General features: G+C 45.8%; 2 protein-coding genes and 2 long non-coding RNA genes across 5 annotated transcripts; 1 reads left to right on the top strand and 3 right to left on the bottom strand.

The window, feature by feature from the left end:
* Positions 1-192: 192 nt before the first annotated feature.
* Positions 193-17,716, bottom strand: LOC135401680 (protein sel-1 homolog 1-like). Its single transcript, XM_064634200.1, has 20 exons — positions 17,481-17,716; positions 15,790-15,952; positions 14,544-14,702; positions 13,578-13,721; positions 13,411-13,516; positions 13,252-13,312; positions 11,413-11,575; positions 10,635-10,688; positions 10,509-10,568; positions 10,360-10,441; positions 10,108-10,262; positions 8,726-8,929; positions 8,093-8,155; positions 7,445-7,532; positions 6,305-6,453; positions 4,117-4,282; positions 3,399-3,473; positions 2,877-3,049; positions 2,564-2,686; positions 193-542 (listed from the first exon to the last, which is right to left on the bottom strand). Exons 2-20 carry the CDS (start codon positions 15,934-15,936, stop codon positions 411-413), a joined length of 2,304 nt encoding a protein of 767 aa, XP_064490270.1. The 5' UTR covers positions 15,937-15,952; positions 17,481-17,716; the 3' UTR covers positions 193-410.
* A 30-nt stretch (positions 17,717-17,746) lies between these two features.
* LOC135401685 (uncharacterized) lies at positions 17,747-19,046 on the top strand. The gene is made up of 2 exons (XR_010424884.1): positions 17,747-17,856; positions 18,514-19,046. It is a non-coding gene; the product is annotated as an uncharacterized LOC135401685 (long non-coding RNA).
* An 88-nt stretch (positions 19,047-19,134) lies between these two features.
* Positions 19,135-20,918, bottom strand: LOC135401684 (uncharacterized). Its single transcript, XR_010424883.1, has 3 exons — positions 20,764-20,918; positions 20,146-20,205; positions 19,135-19,743 (listed from the first exon to the last, which is right to left on the bottom strand). It is a non-coding gene; the product is annotated as an uncharacterized LOC135401684 (long non-coding RNA).
* Positions 20,919-21,373: 455 nt separating this feature from the next.
* Positions 21,374-24,021, bottom strand: LOC135401683 (mitochondrial coenzyme A diphosphatase NUDT8-like). 2 transcript variants are annotated; one of them, XM_064634204.1, is made up of 2 exons: positions 23,919-24,021; positions 21,374-22,799 (listed from the first exon to the last, which is right to left on the bottom strand). In XM_064634204.1, exon 2 carries the CDS (start codon positions 22,797-22,799, stop codon positions 22,074-22,076), a length of 726 nt encoding a protein of 241 aa, XP_064490274.1. In that variant the 5' UTR covers positions 23,919-24,021; the 3' UTR covers positions 21,374-22,073. The 2 variants fall into 2 exon arrangements, with proteins under 2 accessions (XP_064490274.1, XP_064490273.1); XM_064634203.1 differs by lacking the exon at positions 23,919-24,021 and adding an exon at positions 23,593-23,912.
* Positions 24,022-25,571: the final 1,550 nt, after the last annotated feature.

Below are 25,571 nucleotides of genomic sequence, written 5' to 3'. Positions count from 1 at the left end.
TGATTCTCCCGGACTGACATTCCCCGGTCGTTGGCTCGTGCTTGCTCCACCCGGAGGTTGCATCTCCCTAACTAACCCTTCTTACTCTGCGGTTTAGAGAAGGAGGCATCCAGCAGGCACAGATGCTCACTGTCGGGTAAAACCCACACCCGTGATGTTTGCACTGCACGTGGAATAATCACGCCGGTGTCGTTCAAGCGCAAACAAGTACGAGTCTCAAATTTATTTATACTTGTGCAGTCTCTTTTAAGTTCGGAGTACGCCTCTGTCACCAGCATTTGAACACGTGAGCACGCACTGAGAGACGTTCGAGTCTGGTACTCTGGCAGATCGTCGTAAAGCAGAATGGAGATGATGTAGACTAGGAGATGCAGCTGCGGAGGAGCTGGATTGCACGAGGGTGGCTGCCGCTAGACACGCCGAAAGTAGAGGAGCACGCCTAAGAGTATGGCCATTACGGTCATGACGTAGAGGTCCCAGTCGGGCCCCAGGACTTGACTGGGGCTCACCTTTGGCAACACCTTGTCCCACTGCTGCTGCTGCTTGGAGATAATGTACACAAAGAGCAGGTAAACATTCACTGATGTGGAAATTATGTACGAATGGTGGGCAACGGTAGTAGTACCGTATTTTCACGTGTATTAGCCGCACCGCAGATAAGCCGCAGGACTCGTTTTTCGACACATTTTGAAAATGTTTTTGCAGATAAGCCGCGGGTAATACGACACGACCGCTTTGTGCGCTAAACCAGTGATGCACAAACAAAATCAATAGAGACTCTCAACGCTCGTCGACGCCGTACTCCCTGCCAGCTGCCCTGTTCCTGTACTGGTCCGCGACGTCGACGACTTTTAGTTTGAAGCCGCTGTCGTAGCTGTGCCTCCGCGATGGAGCCATGCCTTACCTATAACTGCCGTGTCCACAAATGCTGCTGCTCAGGTCATATGAGAATTGACGCTTAGGTTACCACGTTTTATCCCGATGTCAGGTGTATTGAACCCTTCCTGTGGGTCTGCCGACAAAGGAGACCGTAGGGAAGGCCATAAATCCTGTGGTCTACATTCCGGTATCGGCATGATGTATAACAAAGGAGGTCAGTTCTAGTGTTCTACTAAGATCGGATTGTGCCCTTGTTGGGTGTTTTTTGTGGATTGACGAGTTAGTGGTGTTCCAGGAGACATTAATAACTGTAACCCCTTTCGTTAAAGCTGCATGGGTGAACGTATTCGGAAGGTCAGTCCACTCAAATGTAGAGCCGCCCCTGTTCGGCATTGTTCGTGCACTGGCATGGCGGTCCTGTTCCGAAAAACATGAGGAACTGTCGGCCCTTTCGTTTAATCTGGGGTATGGGGAAGATACCAGTGAAAAATAGCCATCAGATAAGCCGCACCAGTGGATAAGCCGCAGAGCGTCCGCGAAAAAAAAAATTCGCTCATAAGCCGCGGCTAATACGCGTGAAAATACGGTACTTGTATTGCATTGTATCTTACGTAGAGGGTTACGGATCTTCAGATTCGTTGGAAAAGATAATACCCGGGCTCACTTAAGGCCGTAATGGTTAAGGCCTCAAGTGCATATGGTCATTAACTTCTTGCCGGATGGTCAGCCATATGGCCTTTGCGACGAAACTGACATGCAAGGGCAATGGAGTTACCCACAAGACAGTTCGCGGCGTTCCCTCGAAACTGCCAAAGCCTCGTCGCTGAACGTCATGAACAGGATGTCGCAGATTTCGTTTAATTCGAAACAGAGACATAATGTTCCATCAACTTTTTTTCACGTTCACGCCTTGTGTTTTTCTGATACGTTTTTGTACTTTGCTTCTCATTCTACCTTGCACGTTGAGTTCGTAGTGATATCCTGGAACCACTGCACTCCGTCTCGTCTGCATGCAAAACTTTGCCACTCAACAAAACATCCTAACCGCTTCAAAGCGTCGTGTTTTTCAAATTGACTAAGTATCAACCAAACATTGTTTCAGAGTTCTCATAGCGAGAACAAATGGTTATTTCACAAACCCCGCTCCATGTTCACAAATGTGTGTCACCTAGGCATTTTGCATCATGCGAGTGCAATACAACAGGGACGGATGAAATGAACAACACGGACATGCACTCAACTTCCAACGGTCGCCGCAATGTTGCATCCATACGCGCGTTCTCTGTGCCGATCTTCTATTAGTCTACCCAAGCAACACAATATATTGGCCCCAACATTGGATGAACATCGGCCAATACCAGTCCAATGTCGCCGATAACCAGCCAATATTAGCTGAACATTGGCAATACTGATCCAATATTGCCGATGTCCAGCCAATATTGGGCCAAGGTATTGTGCTGCTTGGCTACATCCCCTCTGCTGTAAAACTTGTTCACCTCTATGCATATAACGTTTCTCTACATTTACCCGACATAACATAAGTTGCTACAGTGACTTAAGTTTTTTCACAGCCCATGCTACAAACTTGTGAAATAAAGTTTGTTTGTTCGTTCACTCATTCAACTTGTTGGGGCAAAGTGTCACAACCCCTTCAGGCACCTGACACAGCAGAGAAAGACCTCACCTCTTTGAAATATTGAAAGCTATACAGAAGTGCTAGTTTGACAAGCGCTAGTGCCACCGGAACTTGAGCATCGGCGCTTGTCTCGGCAGCCATGTCGTAGTACCTCTTGGCCAGGTGGATATCCTGGAAGAAATTCTTTATCACTCGTGGCTTGCGTTGAACTACAGGTTTTCCCGGCGATTTTTAATCCAAGTGCCAGCTAAATTAATCCATGCCCCATAAAGTTTGCATGGCACATGGATTAATTTAGCTGGCACTTGGATTAAAATCGCCGGGAAAACCTGTAGTGACAGTCGTCACAGGCGATGCATACTTTCTTCATTCCCAGTCCCTGCTCGTGCATGTATCCCAGGTTGAACATGGCCTGTGCATTGTGTTGCTGCTCCGAGGCCAGGCGATAGTGCGTGGCTGCCGTTTCGTAGTCTATGTTGGTGCCATAACCGTAGTAGTGGTAGTCCCCCAATTTTACCCGTGCCACAGAGTATCCTGTTGGGATGCAATTATAGTGTTACGACTAAAAGTATGAAGATGGAAATGATGATGATTGGATGTTTTATAGTACACAAGCAACGAAGACTGTACTGCGCCAAGCAGTGGCGGATCCCGGGGGGGGGGGGGGGATCGCCCTCCAAGAACGTCAGTTTATACATTGGATTCCCCCCCCCCCCCTGATCGAGGGTCTGGATCCGCCCCTGGTGCCAAGCATTAGTGATAAATAAATCTGTTATCTAAGTTGTATCTATTAAACACTGCGTAACTCTCGTAAAAGTCATAAAGAAATTATAAATCCTCTAAATAATGAACATCCTTAATAGGTTACATGGTAAGAACCTACCTTGGGTTGCAGCCCTGTTCCAGTAGAGCAGAGCCCAGGCAAACGTTTCATTCTTCGGGAAGTGGTTAGTCTCTGCTGAGGAACAAAAGACAATGCCGCCGTAGTCTCAAAAAGAACTCCTAAAAAAATCTCCTAATTTCAGCTGCTGGAAAATTCAAACTGATGATCGGGTTCTGTCAAAGTCATCTGTATTTGAATGGGGACAAACAAGTGAACACGTGCAACACTTTATTTGAATGAGATTGTGGTCATTGGAAGAGGACCTCCGACGCTCAGGTATGACAATACCTGCAAGTGTAACATTTGAAGCGTACGCCGAAGTGGATGATTGTGCAGAATCTTGTGCCGAAATGACTGATGGGCAAATCGTTTTAAAAGTCCTCTACCTGCCGGCGGAACGCTTCGACGATGACGGCGACGATGACGCAAGTTCGATTGATACTCCTTCAACGGCAGCAATACTTGCGGCCGTCGATACGCTCCGAAAAATACGTCACAACGCCATTTCTCGCAGACGCGCGGCAAAGCAGACGCTCATTTATAGTTTTTTTTGTGCCTCTGAGTTTTCTTTAATAAAGATCATTTTGGAAGAGATTTGTGTCATTGACTGGAAATTCGGACTGCTCGATAATTCGGACCGATTTTGTGGCTTTTAGAAGTCCGAAGAATCGCGAAATCGGCAACTGTATATTGTATATTAGCAGAAGACAATGCTCACCCCTATCCAGGATGAAGGCGGCGTTACTCTGCGCCACTTCATAGCCTAACTCCGCAAGGAAAGCATACTTGACGAAGGCCTCGTTGACACGTCCTTCCCTGTAGTCTGTGTAGGCCTGCATCAGCTTCTCACTCCAACGACCACGTTCCGCCACGTTCTTGAACAACTGCGACAGGAACAGAGAGCAACATTCTTCTGGTACTTCACGTAACATGGCACGCTATTGTCTTGAGAAACAAACATTGGCCAGTCTTGGAGAGAATACCGTCAAGCCCATTTAGTATGACGATATTGACTGCAACGCGAAATCTGATCGCTATTATCAGAGTATCATCGTACACGATCTTCCGCGAAATCGCCGATCGTAGTCAGGTCAATGAAGTAGAACGGTAGTAGTGAACTAGGACAAGTAGAACACCGCTGAACAAGCATGTTTGTTTACTGCACCAAAGCATTTTATCTATAGCTCTAGATCGAGGCAGCATTGTGCAGACAGCTTTTTCAAGGACAACGTAGCTGCCAATGCCAGATGAGTTTATGCATATTTTAAGAAGGACGACTTCATCCACTGCTCGTAATCCAGTGCCGTAATCATCGTCATTTACCGATATCGGAACAGAATTGCCATTTAGAACACGCCCGGTCCACGGGCAATTCGTCGACGTCTATGTGAGCAGTTATGCGCAAATGTCTGCCTACTAACATTTTCAAAGGCATAGTACTTCTCAACGAGGTTTTTGCACCGGTACAAAATCTGTCAAGCACGCGGAACGTCCAAGTCCAGCATTTTTTTTTATGTGCCTTTTCTCATCAAAACACTTCCCGCAGACGCCATTGTACACGGACAGCACAGAGCAAGAAAAAACTGTGCGGAACGACGCGGAGAGGGAGCAACGTCCTCTACTTCACGAGAAAGCCTCGAAGTCAGCACACTCTTCGCCGTCAGCTACGCCAATGCCACCTAGATACTGAAGCCAGCCAATCGCAGCAGCCAGACAAGATGACAGCCAATCGGTGGAGACTATTTTGAAACACAGGCATTCCGTGGCTTCCGCTGGCTACCCATGCGGTTGATGGTGGCTCGTTACCGCAGCATACAGCCGCTGAGAGCAACGTCGTGGTTGGCTGGTTCTTCACTGTTACGTCTTGCCGCTCAAGCGGTCAGGTTTTGTCTCGAGGTGTGTTGGTTAAGCGTGGTTAAACGCACCTCTCTTTCACTTTAATGCTCACAGAGATTATGGCTCTTGAAAGTGCTTTCTTCCTTCGTTCCAATGTAAAAATGGGAAAAGTAAAAGTCGTGTTTACGTTGAAAGATGAAAGTCACTGAAAAGGTTAGCCAGCTGTAGGACTCGAACCCACACCTTCTGGATTGCCGGTCCAGGGCTCTACCAATTGAGCTAAGCTAACGCGCCTTCTCAGCGACTTCAAGTGTGCGTCATCTGAAGACACAAACCAGCCACTCTCTCTCACTCATCCTCCTTTCACTCTTACATTTTTGCTCACTCATGCACACATTCATACGACGGGATCGACACAGGCGGCAACTGTTAACGTTAATTTCTTAGGCGTAAATTGAGGCTTTGTATGTATTTGTCCCTTCTATGTTGTTCCAGCCTCAGAACATCAGTTCTTTCATGTTTACGTGTACTCCGATGGGTAAGCTGACAGGAACCAGCAATTGGATCATAACTAGGGCCTGACTTTTTCGGGTTTTATTTTTGGCCAAATTCGGGGGTAAATATCGGGTGATATTTTTCATTTGAAAATTCGGGTGTATTCGGGTTAAATCCCGTTACGGCATATTCTGTCGTCAGGAATTCCGGTGTATTAGGGTGATTTTTTTGGTTTAATAAAAATTTGTCTTAACATGGAACTAATGTTTAGCAATGTTATCAAACTTTATTTTAATGCACGCTTATGAGTGTGCCACGTGACCCGGATGTTTTCGGGTAGATTCGGGTTAAACCCGAATTTTACAGATTTCGTTCGTGGGGGTAAATATCGGGCGGATACGGGTTTAACCCTAAAAAGTCAGGCCCTAATCATAACACTGGAGTCATCGTTATATCAAATATCGTAAAATAAACGGGCTCGAGTGTACTCGGTAATAAAATGATAAGAATTTCGGGGTTACATCGAGGGAGAGCGCCGCGGTGGTCACCCCATTCTGCCCGGGAAGACAACTTACCTCCACAGCAGTGTTGCAAGAGCGCACCGTCCCGGTTCCCGTGGCGTGCATCTGGGCCAAATTGTAGAACGCCAACACATGACCCGACTGCGAGGCCAAGGTGTAGTACTTGATGGCCATTTTGTAGTCACGAGGAACCCCCATGCCACCTGAGCATCAACCGAAGAATTTATGCAGATACACAACTGCGGACTGCCAGATAAGTAGACCCTGAAGTTTTCGGGTTTTATATTTTTCCAAATTCGGGGGGGTAGAAATCGGGTCAATAAATTGATGTCGAAAATTCGTGCAAATTCGGGCAGAAAAATTATCATCAGACTGAGTTCGGGGAGAAATCGGGCATTATTGTAGAATAAACGTTCACTGGTACCGTTTATCCAGAGTGCCAGAAGTAAGGGGCAGTCGCATATTTCGTGAGAAACTAGTATGTCGATGCCTTGAGGTGCCTAGCCTAGATGCAGTTTTGCAGGTAGAAATCGGGTTTAACCCTAGATAGGTGAACCTCAATTCGGGGTGCAAATTCGGGGGAAAATCGGGTGTAACCCTAAATCATCAGGGTCTACAGATAAGTAACACTGTCACAATGTACAAAGATGCAAGATGATAATGAAAGGATGCGCCTCGGCTAGACAACTAACACAAAAAAATTTCTTCGTACGCAACATTTCTATCCTGAAGATGCACCCGAACATCGATGCACGCGTTCCCGCTCAACTTGCTCCGCGGGGTGAAACGAGGAGGACAACGACGACGACGAAAAAATGTCAACGGCGATGTCGTTTACGGTTCCAAGAGCGACCGCGCTTCAATCGGGGTCACTGCCCCTTCCGGCCTTTTTTTTTTTTCTCTCCCATTCTCCCTCTGCAGCAGACGACATTTCTCTAAACCAATCGAGACCAACCCAGTGGGCTGTGCCACCGCTGCGCACAGTCGCAATTTTTAAAAATCGAATTCTGCAATATCCATGCATCTGTCGAATTAATATCTTCGCATTTTAACGGGCGGGATAAGCGCTTGGTTTAAAAAAGGGTAGTGACCGAAGTGCTTTCAGCGCTTGTTTAATTAAAATGGGAACAACCACTTCTAACCTTCCCGCCATCACCACACACACACACTATAAAAATGTGTGAAGAAGCTTACCGTAAAACATGTTCCCCAGCTGAAGCTGCCCATCCACCCAGCCTTGGTTGGCGGCAAGGGAGAAGTACTTGAAGGCCTTGGAATAGTCCTGAAGGAATACGTGTCTCAACAATCATCAAACAGCAAGTCGCCGCTGCTATGAGTGCATTCTACTGTTGAGTATTGAACCCCATACCAGCTAGACGTAACAGCTAACGTAAATAACAGCAAGAAAACGAAATGTACGAAAAGCAACATCGAATGAGGAAACAAAAATGTAAAAATCTACGGCTACTTTTAGGAGATTTATTCGAAGCGATAGACCTGAGCAAAACTGAAGCTGAACAAACGCTGTCACGTGCTTTCACATGGTGACCAGAATCGCGGCGGAAAATATGTAAATTAAATTTGCATCTGGAAAAAATAACGTGCGCTCTTGCACAAAAACGATGACTGTAGTGAGGTTCTCCGAGAGAGAGTCACGCCCTCTAGAAACCCTTCCACTCCTTGAGAGGTCTCATAAGTGAATGAGTCATGTTGAGTTCACTGTGAGCCACAGAGCATGCCCTGTGTTAGGCACGGCTTCAAAGGCATCCAATGCATGGTTGGTGAATTTGGACTATTCATTAAATAAAGATGAGAAGGAGTAAGAAAGTGTGCACACCCTACCTTAGAAACTCCTTTCCCGTGAAGGTACATCAGTCCCAGACCGCTCTGCCCCACTGCATTGCCCTGGAGGAGTTTCCAAAAATTTGCTCATCATTTATCCGCGACCTACTCGATTATAGCGAACACATCATACTCGGCAACTCCTACGCAGGAGCCAGTCCGCACTATCCGCTAGGGGCACTACGCGTCGGTTCGCGACGTCTCCACCATTAACGGAAATTCGAATTTTGGAACGTGCAGAAGCGGACATGGTACGACCGTAGCAGACGACAGCAACAGTTCCCATAAAAACTCGCAGAATGATGATGGTAATCAATTTACAAATTTAGAAAAAGGGAATCTCTCGTGGGACATGCACTGCTTGTGTAAAAATCGTAACGTAAGCTGAAGTATGAGGTATTATTATTATCAATTATGAGTATTACAGCAATTGAGGAAACAATAAAAGCGGAGTGAGGAAAGTGAGGAAGGTGAGTAGCGCCACCGCTCGCCTCGAAATGCGGCGCTGGAAAGGGCTGCAAATGACACGATCGCCATATTCTAAGTAGGTCGTGCATTAATCTTTACCATTATCGTTTGAAATCATTGCTTCGATAGATCTACACACTCCAGTCTGTTCAATGCGCTACATACCTTGTCCGCAGCCATGGAGAAATACTTGAGCGCAGTGTCGTTGTTCTGGGGCACCACAGAGCCACCCTCCAGGAACATCTTGCCCAAAAACGCCATAGCGTTTGCGTTGCCAGTGTTGGCCGCCTGAGTGAAATAGCTCAGCGCCCTCGAGTGGTCCTGTTCGACACCACGGCCACCCTGATAATGCAGTTGGCCCAGTCCAACCTGAGAAAATTTTTGAAATTATGTTGAGATAATGCACTCTGTCAGTGCAGTACACAAGGGAGAGTCGATTGGGGGCAACGGAAGGTTTGAAATGTGGTTCGCTTGTCCACTAAGCTAGCAACACTGAGAGTCGTGGTTCAAGGAGTGGCAACCAGGGGCAGCATGATTAGAGCCCCCAGCTTTCTGCAAACCCGCAATGCCGCTAAATTTCGCGGAATTGGTCGTGTCTCGCAGAACCTGCTGTTTCCCTCAGAATCATCCGTTTTTCGTGGAATCAGGGTGTCTACCAAACTGCAGCCTTCAAATTCCCTGACTTTTCCAGGTTTTCACTGACTATTTCAAGCGAATTCCCTGACAAAAATAAAAGGGAACTTGGTGCCTGCTCATACGTTTTGATACCAGATCCAACATAAAACAGACCATTTATTAAGTATTAGTGAGGCTACCCTACTTTTCTGCATCAGAGCTTGTCATACTGGTGAACTGCTACTCGCAGTAACGTTGCTGCGTTCATCGCCTCTCAACCACCGGTCGGCAGTCGCGATTCGCCGCGCATCATCACGGCACTTGTCTGCGATTTTCCCTGACTTCAGCCGCTTTTTAGCCAAATTCCCTGACAATTCCCTGACTTTTCCAGTCACATCAAAATTCCCTGACTATTCCCTGTTTTCCAGGTTTTCCAGGTTGGTAGACACCCTTGTGGAATATTCGTTATCTTACAGAACTATGTAAGGATTTCATTAACATTTTCATGGGTTAAATCTGATCAGTCACAACCGCAATGCCCGATACCACTGGTAATGGTGGCCATTACACGGCTGAATGTGTCGCGCCGAAAGGAAATTTAACGACAGCAACACCCGCAGAGAGACTGACAGAGTTGAGTCTGGCTTTCTTTGCACACTGGAAAGTTAGGAAAGGCTGGAAAAGCTTAAGGGATGAGTCAGTACACGATCTTGGGAGAATGCTGCACTTTTTTTTGCCTCGTTTTCTCCTGCACACGGAATCCCGCGGACTTTTAAATCCCACTTCGCGGAAAAGTAAATTTTCCGCCGCAGAAAGCCAGGGGCTGATGCGGGAACCCGAACTGATGACGGAACTGAAGTAGTGAGCTGGACATGGCCTGTGCATGCTCTGTTTTGTAGCCCACAACGTTGTGAAAAACACCGAGTACAAACCTGCGCCTGGACGTCACCTTTATCTGCTAAGAACTGGTAGTACTGAATGAGGTCGTCATCCAGAAGCCCCGAACTGGAACCCGGGTTCTCCAGCTCGTCGAGAAGTCGAACTCTCTGAATCACGCTCGTTCCGCCTTTGTTGACGTCTTCTTCGACTGAAGAAAGCAAGAAATGTAATTGCTAGGCACAAAACTGAGCACTCAAAATGCGCAGCGGCCAAAAAAAAAAAACGGCAAAAAAGATGACACTCACCAACTTTCGCCACTTTACGATAATACGTGAGGGCAGATTCGCAGCTGGTAAGAACGCCCGTTCCGTACCAGTAGCGATATCCCTGCAAGCAACGACGGTGTATGTGAAGTCCTCTCCGAAACCTTTTTTTTTGTGTGGATAAGACTTACCAAAGCCATTTGCGCGAATGGGTTCCCGCCAAGTGCACTGAAGGTATAGTACACGAGTGCCTGCAAGGACAGACAGGAAGGTGTTAGGAGAGGACACAATCCTTGGGACAACTTTAAAGGACGTACCTTAGCTTGACTCGAGTCAACGCCCAGGCCTATCGAATAGAGGAAGCCAAGGAACTGCAATGCAAAGGCATCGGTCTGTTAAAACTATGGCGTGGGCAGAATTCATCACTGTCGATAGTAAATAGATATAGAGAGTGAGAGGCATGCAATTTAGGGCTCCTATCCACGGCGTCGAACCGGAACCGGAACCGAAAATCGGAACTGAACTGCTTTGTTTTCCCGAACTGGAACCAAACCCAGCCATTATATTTTTGCAGTCTTGAAACTGAACCTGAACTAATGAAAATTACACTTCAGGTTTTATTTTTATTTTTTTCTTCTTCGTAAGACACTTAGGCAGGGATGATACGAAAGGTATTTTCAACATGCCCCAACCTCAGGGACACGTTTTCTCTGGAAGGAAAAACACCGGCTACCTTGCGTTCTATTCCTATGTTCGCTATGATATGAAAGATGTCAAGCACACCCTAGTTCAGGGCTAAAACTTCCTTATATGCTGCAAATATTATTCAAAATTTATCTACACACGAATATGGCACTCCAGTGCTTCCCCCAAACTCTGTTACCCATCAGAAATATAAGATATTGCGTCGCGAATGAATGAACCCGAAAAAACCAGTTCGAACTGCTATTTTTGAGCTCCGGAAGCGAACCAAAATCCCTGAACCTGAACCGAATTCGTAAACGTATGGTTTGACTACCTGTCCCTATTATCTTTGCACTGCGCACAAAGAGAAACACACGCGTATAAAAACGAGGATGTTTTCCAATACCCTACCATTTGTCCGGACGGAACACCTTTCGCTGCCAAAGCTTCAAACAGTTCCTTGGCTCTGTGAATGTTCTGCTGCAAGACATCTCCAAAAAGGTACGCCCTCCCAACCAACTCCTGGGCCTCCACGTGGCCAAGATTGGCTGCCTGTTCGAGACTTTCGTATGCTCTGAAAAGGGTGTCGTTCGAAATATCATCACTCACTCACTCCTTGGTGGCCTGCACAAACAATACCGTATCTACTCGCATATTGGACAAACGTTCTCTATTGTCTTGCGCAGAAGTGATTCCCCCTTAAATGCACAACAACTTTAGTAGCATGATGGCATCGTATCACGCGGCACACGAGGACGAGCGCCTGGCACCACGGTGATGAACGACGAATGCAACGAACATAGAGGAGGAGGAGGAGGAGGAGGAGGAGGAGGAGGAGGAGGAGGGGGAGGAGGAGGGCAGTGCCAGGCAACCAATGAGTAGAGCCTGAAGTTTTAGGGTTTTACCCGATTCTTCCCCGAATTTGCACCCCGAATTGAAGGTTGCTTCTTTAGGGTGAAACCCGATTTTTACCTGGCAAATTGCCCTCACAGGGATGTCTGTAGGAATGCATTAATTTACTTGTTTGGCAGAAAAATTCAGTTACATCACCATTTGTACCAAACCACTACAGTTGGTTGAGTAACTGAGCCCGATTTCACCCCGAATTTAGCATACTGGAAGTTTTTTCACCCGAATTCGCACGAATTTAGTACACACGTTTATTTACCCGATTTTTACCCCCCGAATTTAGAAAAAAATATTTGCCGAAAACTTCAGGCTCTACCAATGAGCAGTGATCCACGGAGCAGAGTTGGCAGGCGTTCTTCGAAGTACTTGCAGTCTTGACACACGTGCGGTGGTGTGTTCTTGTTCTCATCGGCACCTTCATTTTTCTCGGCAACGAATAGACAATCACGCGAGTCATTCGTGCAAATATAAGCCGACGGCAATCAAGCATGCAGAAATCAAACAAGGGTAACGGACGTATTTTTGTTTCTGTTTCCGTTTCCGGTCACGGAGGGCTGTGGCGTGCGTTTCCGTCATCCCGTTTCTGTTTCCGGTAACGGAGAGGGCTGTGGCATGCGTTTCCGTTATCGTTACCATCTCCAATTTCGGTAAAATACAGTTTCTGTTTCCGTTACCATTACCGTTACCCTTCCCTGTGCAGAGTAGCGTGGAAATTGTGATGCAAGTGTGAATCGAAAAACGATCCATTCAAGTATTACGTCCGACGGCTGTGCACGGAGTGGATGACAACCGCGGATTTAAGAACTGAGGAAAGCTTGGAAAGCGAGGCTGCCGAAGGTACAAACAGTTTGCGAATGGATTGTTCAGGTGTGGGATATGACACTTGCTATCGCCATAATGAAAAGTTCCAAAGTGACCAGTATGTCGTCCACGCTTGATGGAACAGATGATGATTTGACGTGAGACAATCGGCGACGTTCAATTCCGGTGTGGTCTCCGTGCATATCTCGGAACAAAAACGGGAGTTCAGTGTACCTTACTTAAGTGTTGGATTCAAATTTTCCTCCGCGTACTGGACGTACCCCCTCACAGTGGTGCTACGTTTTCCAGTAAAAAAATTTGCATCCCATAAGCGAGTAAATGCGGTAGTTGCCGCAAAACAATTACTGAACAACAGTTACACATTCAGACACATTCGTGTGAATAATACTCACGCTGTGGCAGACAGAAAAAGCTACATACTGTGCAGTCTAAAACTGATTTTGCTTCCCCAGCAGAGAACGTTTTTTTTCTACCACATTTAACCGTACAACGCTGGACGTCAACTTAACCGTTACTTGCCTCTTTTTGTCGGGTCTCGTGGCATTCAGAATCCCCATGGCCGCGTCATAGAATGCGTTTGCTGCAATTATTTTTGACATTGTAAGTCATTAAATCACGCCGTATAGGATGCAGCCAGAGAGCACAGCACACAAAAACGTCGGACAACCATATTTATACCTTTCTTTTCTTCCTCCGTCAACGGAGGCTCCGCGATAGCGGCGGATGAACTTGTCAAATCGCCACCGGCGCTGGACATGCTGCCTTCTTCCACCGCATCAACTGTCTGAGACAGCAATCGCATTTATGAAGCAAAAATATTTCCGCAAGCGGACGGACGGTCTCACCGGATTGTCCTTGGAAGGATCGTGAACGGCATCCTTGCTGGTCGGTTCAAAACGTGACCGTTGTTTATAATCGGCGGTTGACGATTCCGATCGTTTCCTCTCGTTTTCCGGCTCTTTCAGCGGTGTCGCCGACGAAGAGGGTGCCTGCATTGAAAGTTGAGAGACAAGTTGAGAAAAAAAAAACTATGTGAGTTTTAAAAACCACGAGGAATTTATAAGTCCTTAAGCAAGTGTATATCCCTAAAAAAATAGGCTATGCAAGTGGGTTTGAGAGAGGGCACATCACTCTATCTTTCTCCTCTCTCTCTCTGTGAAGTCTGCCCTCATTGGCTGGGCCTCAGAAAACGAGGGAAAGAAGTTTCGGGTGAATCAAGTGTCTTCCAGCGTGCTTACGGTGAACTAGAAGAGGCATAGTGCAGCGAACTATAGTTTCGAAAATCTACCAGGACGGATGTGACATTGCCTGTAACTAGGGTTGCCACCAGGCCGGTATTATACCGGCACGGCCGGTTATTTGCTCGCTCTGCCGGTTGCCGGTAGGAAGGTGATACCGGCAGCCTTTTTTGCCGGTATTTGTGACTCAAGACCTTTCATATGGGCTTTTGCGGGGTTTTCCCTTCAACATTCCACTACAGCTTGAATAAATCTGGAGCATAGCCCCAACTCCGCAGTCACCAGTTCTTTCCTTAGTTATTCATTATTATTATTATTATTATTACACACAGGAACATATGTTTCCTCGTATTATCTTGAGCTCTCTCTCCATCTCTCAGTTTTCTGTGTGTGCTCTTCCACCCCTCACCCACTTCCCTTTCCCTCTATTCCACCTCCTCTCCCTCAGCTGGTATCCAGGCCTTCCATCCAGGCTGTCACCGAGAGAGAATATGACGGACCAGTCATTCTCCCTAAGGCTTTTTTTTTTCCTTTTTTCCAGCACTGTGCCCACGAGCGGACTAACGCTCTTACCGGGTCATTCTCGGTGACCTCGGAATCGCGACGGGGGTCTCTGGTGACGGAATCGAAACGTGGCTGTGGCCTGTGTTCGTCGGTCGATGAATCGGGTTGCGAACCGGTTTTGCTTTCCCGTTCCCGTAGCGGTGGCAACGTCACTGACGAAGGCGGTGCCTGCGTTAAAAGATGCAACTGATTGGAAAGCTGGATTTCAGCACAATTTTCGCAATTTCAAATCCCAAAGAGCCTAGAGCCACTTTGAACTATGCGAACTTGGTTGTCAGAAAGGAGGAGAAGGACTGTTTCCATTTCTCCTGTCTCGGCTCACTGTCCACGAGAGGTCAAGGTCAGCGCCAACAAAACGTTCTCCCTTCCTCATGACAGTAATCTCCCAGGATGCAGTGCATTCACAAGGAGCACCGCGATTTCCTGAAATTGTCTATTCAGTGGATACTGTACAGGAAGATATTAGATCATTTGATTTTTTTATTTGATTGGATCATATTGGAAGACATTGGATCAATCATTTTTTTACAAGAACGGCCAAAATGTTGCACGCGGTCAAAGCTTTCAAGACATTAAGATGACACGGCTAAAGGTGCTAAAGCATTGTTTTGTTGTACAACGCTTAGCCAAAATGGAAGAGAATAAGGGCTGTGAGAGACAACGAGCCCTGTGAAACAGACCAGATTTAAAAGTGTAAGATTTTGTTTTGCTGTGTGCTCAAATAACAAGAAACCGGTAATTGACCATAAAGTACTTGGTAAATTATTTCACAACTGAGTGCTGCAAACAGAGACTGAGAAGGAACCTAAGTTATTATAAAAAGTGAGGGAATGAAATAAGATTGGCTCGTTTCTAAGAGAACAGGGTGAAACAAAACTGCAGCTTTTACTTTGGCAACTGGAAGGGGTCTCTCCACTATATTGTACCGCTGCACTATTTTATTTTTTAAAGAGCCTTTTCGAGGAGGGAAATTTAATTAATTAATTAATTTCTCTGTCATGTTCTAGCTGCGATCATCTCATCATTTGACATCTGGTCAAGCGTAAAGTGGTTCGGTAAAAAACACTAGTACGAAAAAAACCTCTTATTGCCTCAATATTTTTTTCAAAATGAGGCAGGAAATTTTCTTCTCTACAGCAACCTCGGAGAAAGGAGGATACATTTTGCAACTGTAGCTTCGAACTACCGTGGCACACGATGCCAGCTCACGGAACACACAACTTAACCTAGGCTAATAAAAGTGCGAGCCTCCCACCTGTAAAGTGGACTGCGTTTTTTCCTCTTCCCCTTTATTTTCATTGGGTGCTTCCTCTGAATCTGCATCACTTGCCGACAACTGGGCTGCACTGCTCAGCAGTAGGAGCACCAGCGCAAAACCCCACCGTCCCCTCAGGCAGCGCATCTTGCTGGTCTCACATCTGCACGTGCAACGAAAACGAAAAACTCAAATGTTGTGGATTTTTTTACATTTCAGTTGCTTACAGTCGATTACAATGGAGCAGCGCATCCTGAAAACAATAAACGGAAAAGGGGCAACATCTACTTGAGACTGAGGAAACAACGGAAGACAAAGAACAAACGTTTGCCCTGTTCACTTTGTGTCTTCAGTCTTCCTTTGTCTCTTCAAACTCCAGGAAATGTTACCCTTTCCACACATGCACCAGCATAATTCTCTACCTTGTTCATAAAAAAAATCAAAATGTATCTAAACTACGAAACGAGAGAGAATTGCACAGTGCAATCTGGTAATGTTACGTAATAGGGAACTGAGAAGCACATACACAAGGACAATATAGCCTCAGACACAGGAACATTTATTTTGACGCGGCACACCTTATATCCCTAAATGTTGCTTCATTTTAAGATTTTGTGTCTTTTCCTGTGTGTGTGCCTCTTTGTTCCCTAGTGTGCTTCAATTGATTTGATGGAGAGCACAATGGATGTGATGTGAAAGCAGACACAGAAAGCAGACGACACTGAAGCCTCCATCGCTTGAGAACAATGAAGTACCACACAGCAGGAGGACTCGAGCCTGCACTTCTTGTTAACTACCCGAGTGCAATGACGATTGCACCAGCAGCTGGCTTTGACATGTGTGTCCTTCCTGTTCCAGGACAACAAACTATCAGTTTTTTTTCAACAGCTGCTTAATTTTATAAATTACGTATTCAGCCCATTGTGGCTTCACAACCAATCAGCTTGAGCATACCTGATAAGCATGTGATCGTCATGGGCATCATTTGAAGCTGCTGCAGACACTGGATGTAACATATATCATTGTTCGGTAATTCCCACTGCCTTCATGTATCTTTTCATTCAAGAACATGATTTTTATCCGTACGAAATGACCACACTTGCACTTGGAAACGTCCCGAACCAACAAATTGCAAACGTTTCAAAACATCCCACGCTCTCCTTTCAAGCTTCACTTATTACATGTTGTTTAGACTGTTTCGTGATCCTCAATAACCACTGATCCACAAAGCGGCATCATGCTTCAGAGATATGCTGAAGCTCAAGCTTACATCTCACGCATTGCAGGCTTTTAGCTGAAACGCAAAGCAGGTATTCTTTCCTACGGTTAAAATACTTCAAAATATACCGAAATATACGAAATCATTTAATGCTTGAACTCCGGCGCAAGTTGACCCCCACTCGCAGCTGTGCTAGGCATGTCGCCAGCTGACTTTGCCCCACACACTCCTTTTTTTCACCATTCGCCCGATATTAATCTTGTCAAGAATAGAAGAATCAATACAAAGAGTGCTGTAGAATGCACGGAACTATCACACTCGGTGCTGTATGTGTTTCATGAAAAAAACTCTAAGCTATACGCACACGTTAACACACAGCCAGTGATCAGCCGGCTAAGCACACGAATCATACGTGATACGTTTGATCAAGGATTGATAGGCGAAAGTTGTGGGCAAACTAGACCGTTCCTACCTGTGCTTCAGGGACGACTGGAGAGTAAATTTTGTTCATTTAACATTACGTCACGCTCTCAAACAACGTGGACATCTCAACGAAGCGCAAGAGACGTTATCCATACGCGGGGATCACATTGACGATTCGTAGTTTGCCACGTACAGTAACAACATAGCGTAATTTGGGCGTCACTTGCGCAGCATTCTTCCAGCCTATTAAGCGAGCACAAGTGGCGCTGGTTTCGCCAGTTTCGCTCACTGATCTCTATGTATAAAGGCTGGATCGCGCATGGGAGAGGGGCTCGTGGAGGAGAGGCGTGCCTTCGGGCCGCCATGTTGGGAGGCCCTAAAGCGCAGTGTGCGCCCATAGAAAACAATGGGAGGCAACGGAGATTGTGAGTATTTATAGCGCTGCAGGCGTTGATCGTTGCTTGTCATCACACAATTTTGTAAGGTGCCAGTATACTGATGTATCCTAACAGTATTTCACAGGTGTCCTGCCGTTCGATTCTTAATTACGTTATGTTTTGCATTCCGAAACTAGACCGTCACAGCAGTGCAGCGCTGGGGATTGTACTACAGTACGTTTCCCAGCCAATATTTCAATAAGAGACGACTTGAGGTTAACAACAACCTTGTATATAATATCCCGTACTGCGTTCTGGACAAAAATTGCTCCATAAAGAACGGTCCGGGAAAAGATATACTCGCATGGCAGAAAGAGATCGTACTGTAGAATCACAGCCTTTGTTTTAGCCGTGTATGCGTTTAGTATGATTTATATCAAGCATCGCCTTAGAAAGAGTCTTTTAGTAAACGACAGCGGTGCTTTGCCTCGCAAATATGGACACACCGAAGCAGCCGAAATAATTACTTCACGCAATTAGATCACGCTCGTTAGGACAGTTAATCAGGTATAGTGATGTAAGCTTATTCAATTAAGTTACTTAGAAAGTGGTAACACTTCCTTGAGACACAGGACTTATCTCTTTTCAAGTACAGCCCTTCTATATTTGTTTGTTTCTTCCTTCATTTGTTCTGATTATTTGCAGGCGCGGTTGTGCCAAACTGAATGTCCTTCTCGAGTACTCACATGCTTTTGCTGAATACAACTGCAGCGTGAGCAAAGCTGCTTAGGGACGGGGGCCTGCTATCCAGTGCTGACTTTGTCATGCTTCTTATGTGGAGCACGTTCCAAAAAAATGCATCTGCACATCTGAAACTCCAATCATCCATCGTCATCTAAAAGGGAGTGTCGTAGCACCATTGTGAGACCAGACACACTTTCTGAAGATCTTCTATGGCACCTTCCGCAGTTTGCACAATTTTGTCAAGCATCGAAGTCTCTCATAGGAACCACTTTGCATTAACTGACTCCCATCTTACATTTTGATGTGCAAGGGCCCTCTTGCAGTGGTCTGCAAATTGCAACAGGACGATTTGGAGCTTGAAACAGTTGTGATTTTGTCATTTTGGCCCTCGTGTACCCCGTCTGTGAAACGTAAACAAAAAAAGTCTAACACGATATGCTTTTGTAAAGAACATCACTGATGATGAGTAAAGAGAATATAAAAGTTCAAGTTTATTCAACATTTTATATCATTCATTATATTATTCAACATTATCAAATTTATTCAAGTTCAACATTTATTTCTTGCACTTATGCGTTTCAGGATACAATGAACGTGCAGGGAGGTCGCAAAAGACTACATTTATTGTTTTGTGACCTTGCTACAATGACAATATATATTTTAGGAATGGCAATGGACAGGTACACTCTCTAAATTTGTAGCACTCAATTTTAGGTTGGAATGAGCAATGAATAGCAACTTCCCTCCTGATATTTTGTCATATATGCTGAATTTTAAATTTAATGTGATCAAATATGTGATAATATAATAATATATATATAGGAATAATAATATATAAGAATATAATATGTGATAAATGAATGTGATCAACAGTAGATGTAAACAACACCAGTAGCCAGAGAAGTGCATTCTCAAGAAATAATTTTCTTCTTATAGCATATATGTGCATGCCTATTAACTGAAACAATTATCACAGTTCCCTGACAAGTTTTAATTTCTCAGAGTGTACTGTAGAGGCGGCTTAGATCTACAACAGTTAATACAAGGTATTATATACCGTGAATACATTTGAAAATCCCACGTGACACATATGCTTTTACTTTCTGGAGGTGCTGTGGTGATCAAAGTTTGTGGGCACTACGCAGGTTCTGCACCCATTTCTTGAGTACGTCGAGGCAGCTGTGAAGTAACCTGTATTGATGATGATTATTCCAATTTTTATGGTGCATCGACAACAAAGGTCATAATACATCAGAACATTGGTTTGGATGCAGCTTGTTAAAAATGAATATGTTGTTTAATAAATGCATTGGACAAATGTTAAAACATCAGTTTAAAACAGGGTTTACAATCCCTGTATCTTCTAAAAATTGAAAAGGTTAAAAACTATTCTAAAAAGAATATGGGTAACTCTTCTAAACAGGAATATAATTATTATATTGCTGGGTGAAGGAGCCTAAGGTGTATAAGGTGTGTTTCTGACGTGAACATGTAAGAAAATGTGCAAAATTGAGAGAGACTAACCACAGTGCGTACACTGAAGTGGTTCCTTCCTGTAAAGTAGAAACCCGTGGATAGAAACATAATACTTACCTGTACACTCAGTCGCATCACACTTCATAGACGACCCTCTGGGTAGCCCCATGAGGAAATCTGTTTTGAGAGACCACTTTTGCCTTAAAAACTGCTACAAATAGCACGACACGCTACAAATTATTACTATCGTAACAAGCTGACGATACAGCTCAGACACAAAGGCGTTCGCCACACCACCGTTACGTAGGATTCTTTGTCACAAATCAAACCAAGGCACAAAACAATACCAATACATGAAAAAATGTGACAATCGTGGTCTTATTATGGCGTAATACCGAACTTGTGCGCGAAGGTAATTCGAAGAAATGAATGTGGCACTTGCTTCCGCAGAGAACACCGTGTACCATGCTAGCAATGCATGCAAAAAAGCGCTCGAGTGCTCGCACATATATTGATGACAACACTACCTGTGTAGTGTAACATGTTCTTTCAAGCATATTATGCACTTAAACTGTATTTGCCGCCGGGTAAAATGCAAGTGTGCTCGATTGAACGTCGGAAGAGCGATCAAGCAACCTGCATCCAGTGCTCGTTTTGGGCAAAAAAACACTTCATAATGGTCAAATAAATGTACAGAATGGACGCCTATTTATTCCTTGATGAAGAGTGACTCACCTGCATAAGTTTAGGCCCTGTAACCTTGCCAGTACGGTTGGTACGACCGTAATTGCAAGAAGTTGCCATGATCGCTGCGGCGGCTGTTGTGGGCACCGTAAGATGGCGGCCGGTTTCTTCACGCTCGCGCTCCCTATCCGCGATCCAGCCTTTTACAATCGAGATCAGTGGTTTCGCTGCGCACGTACCAAGCCTGACTTTGCCTCTTTTATTTCGTACTTCTCGGTACTCCTGTAGCTTACCTGTTTTTACACATTTTACTCTACGAACGAAAGAAGTTATGTGTAGTAAAAACATTAATGCGAAACAGTTTGCAGACATGTACTTGTTGGCGATCTTGACAAGAAGTGGATCATTCGCGAGGATATTAATAGTTTCGGTTTCGGTTATGGCTTGCAGCGCCATACCAGCAGTGGTTGCATTCCATTCAAACGTCTAAATGAAGGAATGGAGAACGAAGGCAACTCAGGGACAACAACAAAAGAAAAAAACACAAGACTAGGGAGACTAAGAAGGAGGGTTCTGCGGGACTATCCGTGACTTATCCGTAACCCCTCTCACACCCCAAAAATCTGAAAGACACCCCCTAAAATTTTTTGAGACTATGAAATATTTTGCCACGTATTTTTATTTCAAAAGCAATTATGTCACCCGCCTGCAAAGCCCGATGCTCCCCCAGTGACAAAATTCTGGATAAACCATTGCCTATTTGCACCAAAATAGAACAATTTTACAGTGAAAAAATGAAAAAATGGCTAGGAAGCAAGCAAGCTGGTGAAGATGATGCATGATGTAAAACACCGAGACTAGTATCTTGAGACTTGATCTTGATCGATTGATTGATTGACTTGATCTTGAGACTTGAATCTTGAGACTTCGTGTTCATATTTGTCTGTCCCTTCGCGTTCCCTAGTCTCGGAGTTTTACATCATGTACAATTTTACAGGTTCAGCTTCACCTAATCCCTTTCACGAAAGTGCAGGTATATCTTGAGAACACCACAGGCAAAATCTAGACAGGCAGTCTACAGGTTTTCCCGGCGATTTAAATCCAAGTGCCAGCTAAATTAATCCATGCCCCATGAAGTTTGCATGGCACGTGGATTAATTTCGATGGCGCCTAGATTAAAAGCGCCGGGAAAACCTGTAGATTTAAAAAGAGGGGGAAAAGAACCAATCGAGAAATTATCAATTGATTTTACTGCACGCTGCCTACAGGGGCCGCAACGATCCAACTTTCCACTGTCCATCCACGCAAACTAACGCAATGTGCCCACACACTCTTAACAATTAGATTATATAGTCCCTCATTCATGAGACCTTATAGTATTTCGGATTTAACAAACCGTATCTTGTTCTGTGTACATACTGACCCGGTAAAAGTGCTCGGAGCACCGCATTCAGTATGATCGCGGTCAGACCCCAAATCTTATACTGGCCGGCTACAAACACCGGAATCGAATAGCCGCCGTAACGCTTCCTAAACTGCGTCCACCTTAGATTCTTCAGTTCGCATAATTCTTCCAACGTCCGCGTGAACGCCAACTGCACTTCCGCTTCGTTTATGACGAGGTCCCTTTGGATGTCGATGTCCGAACCTTCGTGAAGCACGCCAATCACCGCCGTGATGCTCAGCTGGTCCATGGGGTTGTACAGCGGAGGTGCAACCCCGACCACCCTGACGTCTTTTCTCGCTATGCCGAGCTCCTCCTCCGTCTCTCTCAGAGCTGTGTCGATAGCATGGGCATCGTCTTCATCTTGCATCCCTCCAGGGAAGCACACGTAGCCTTTATGACGGGGGAGCCTATTCGACCGAAGGTTGAACAATAAGGACGGTTTGTTCCCTTGAGTCGTACAAAACGAGACCAGAACAGCCGAACGTAACTTAACGACCTCCTTGCCAGTCTTCGGAGGACCTATCGATGCGTTCTGCAGATTCTTGAGACAGCTTTCCAGGTTGGACGCGGAGAGGGCATCCGCGATGCTCCCGCCATGTACGGAACGGCGACCGATATGTTGTACGGTAATCCTCTGCATCTGCAACGAAGTGTCACAACTTGTTTCATCACATTATCCGTGCGTTCGCACGAGCGACGCCCTCACGGAATATTCTGGTGGAAGAAAGAGCGAAAACACTGCTCACGGAGCCGAAATTCCGACCCGTGTTTTTGTTGAGCATTCACGCGGTGCGGAATATCGGGAGTGGCGGACTGCGCATTTAGCAGACGACACCGTCAGCGTGTTTTCCTGTCGTCTGCTACGGAATATCTCGTGACTGTGCAGCAGGATATTCCCCACGGTTAGCAGTGTATACGTGAAGACGCGACGTTGATTTCTCACGTGACTGAAAAAAGCTGTGATGCTTTTCGCATCTTCCGCTTCTTGGGGAATGTCGCCGGTGTGAATACACGGTATGTCCCACGAAACACCTCTCGTCGGGATGCTGCATTAATGCACCGAATGCGACTCAATGCGGCTTTTACAGCTCGGTGGCGTTGCCGCCTGAGACGAGTTGTCTCTCGCGGATGCTGTCACTGCGGTGCTCTAGAGGATCTCGAGCACATTCTTCTTCATTGCCCGCACTACCAACCTTCCCACACCGCACTCTCCGGGTCTCTTAGTGAGCTGGACTCTCGCCCCTTTTCCCTATCAAAATTGCTTGGTCCCTGGCCCAATCCAGCCCAGCAACGATCTGCACTCAAAGCTCTTTTGACATTTCTGGACACAGTCAGAGTTATTGCGATCCTTATTGTGAAGAGGGCTCATTATCTCATTCCTCACATCACCACCAGCAATGGGATAGAGCATCGCCCCTGGCGATGAAACTCACCGTTTATCATCTTAAAATAAAGTTGGTGTTGTTGTCACATCATATCCGAACGCTACAATCACTACTGCCAGGGTGTCCCCAGGATTTTCATCTCGAGGGCGGCGGCGGGGGGGGGGGGGGGGGGGGTGACACCAATATTTTCTGTTTTGGGGGGGGGGCTGTTTTGACATTTCGGGCATGTGATATGGGGGAGGGGGGATGCAAGATTTTTTAGGGGAGTGCTGGGAAGACACCCGACTACTGCGCTCACGGCAGCACCGCGGGCAACTAAATATCACTTTTATATCTCCAGAACAGTTCGCGAAAAGGATCAAACAAAACAAAACCTTTCATTCCCTGCCCTCACTGCTCCCTGCAGCCTTGCATCGGCTAAAACAGGATTCCAGATCACGTGGCCTTGGTCAACTCAAGCCCACTACTAAGCCGTGCTCCAGCAGAGTACAGTCCCTCTGGTTCTTTGGATGCAGCCTTGCAGGGCTTTCCAAGTGGAGTCACAGGCAATGCTGTAGGAGGCAGTTAGCTCCGTTTAACTTGATTGAGTTGAATTTTCAGGTGTTCGCACTTGACCAGGAGGCGCTGCGTTCGCCTGAGCCACTCGGATGATGTCGTTTCGGTTTCGGTTTCACAGGTTAGCCAAGCATGTTTCTCCTAGCATTTGTCAGTAGACATCCAGTCCTATGAGTCCAGTTGGGGTGATGTAAGGGGAAGGTGCGATCAGCCTGCTCCGAAGGAAGGGGAGAGATGTCGCCTTGGGGAGAGGGTAACGTGGAATGGTCTAGCTTTGATGGACGAGCGGTACACAAAGAAAAAAAAGTTTTAAAAAGTCCACAGTCCAACTGGAGACGGTTGTGGATGACAGAAATTACGAGAGATATGAAGCATCAAAATTTAATATGAAAAACTTTAATTGGAAAACGAGCTTTTCGTTGTGGAGTCCACACATCATCGGGTTTGATGGACCAAGGGAATACCTCAAACCAAAAAGCAGTAAGAAACAGATATGTTTATCTTTATGGTGAGTTAATGCGAGGAGCAATTCATCATTTCGCAGTTTTGTTTGTGCACGCATCGAATTAAACTGACACCCCGCCCTTCATTTTGACTAACAGGCGAACAGGACTCTCGAATTTGTGGAAATCCCGCGAGACAACCTATGTATATAGCATCTGTTCTTCCTCAGTAAAGAAATGCGAGGGCAGTACTATTTTTAAAGCATGATGTGGGGGTGGGCAAGCTTAACTTTGTCCCACCTTACAGTTGGCAACATCAAGGCAATTGCTTTTCTTTGTGGACTATTTGATGCTAGTGGTCTCTGGCATCTTGCGAGCTTTTATGATTCTCCTTCTCTGTTTTTATTTTCTTTTGTTATTTTTTCTTTTTTTTTCTCACTTTGAAACGCCGTGCACATTGTCCGTGTGGGAAATTCGAGCAACAAACAAAGAATGATAAATAGTTGCCTTACGCCGAGAAACAATGGATCAATATAAATCCTGGGAACGACCGTGTTCCCGTTCGTATGCTGAAAAGTAAAAATTCGTAACATCTTCGTCATGCGGATTTTTTTTTTTTTTTCCCTCCATATGCAGTGGACCGCCGATGTGCGGATAAAATAGACCTCTACCCGAGAAACGTCATCATGACGTTGGTAGACAGACTGAAACCGAAACAAATCGGAACGGGAGGGCTGGGTTCCACGAATGGGCCCTTGTTCGCTGCCTCCTATTGAAAGAAAAGTAAGACTGAAGGTCGCGTCCCTTTCAAGGACCATCGTAAACCCCTCAAGACCGTGGCCTTCGTGCGCGGCCTTGTTCGCCCCCTAGCTTCAAGCGTATAGTTCGACTCTACCAAATTGGTGGCGCTGTCGAACACTATGACGTCATTTGCTTACAAACAGAGAGAGGATGAACTCCATAACGGCAAACCTGAGCGGGGCAAGAACAGCCGCTGTGTCGTGCTGTCTGGACCGTGATGCGAATATA

The sequence above is a fragment of the Ornithodoros turicata genome, chromosome 7, assembly GCF_037126465.1.
Source record: "Ornithodoros turicata isolate Travis chromosome 7, ASM3712646v1, whole genome shotgun sequence".
Lineage (NCBI taxonomy): Eukaryota > Metazoa > Arthropoda > Arachnida > Ixodida > Argasidae > Ornithodoros > Ornithodoros turicata.
The sequence above is the reverse complement of the archived record's forward strand: the minus strand, read 5'-3'. Positions and strand labels throughout refer to the sequence as shown.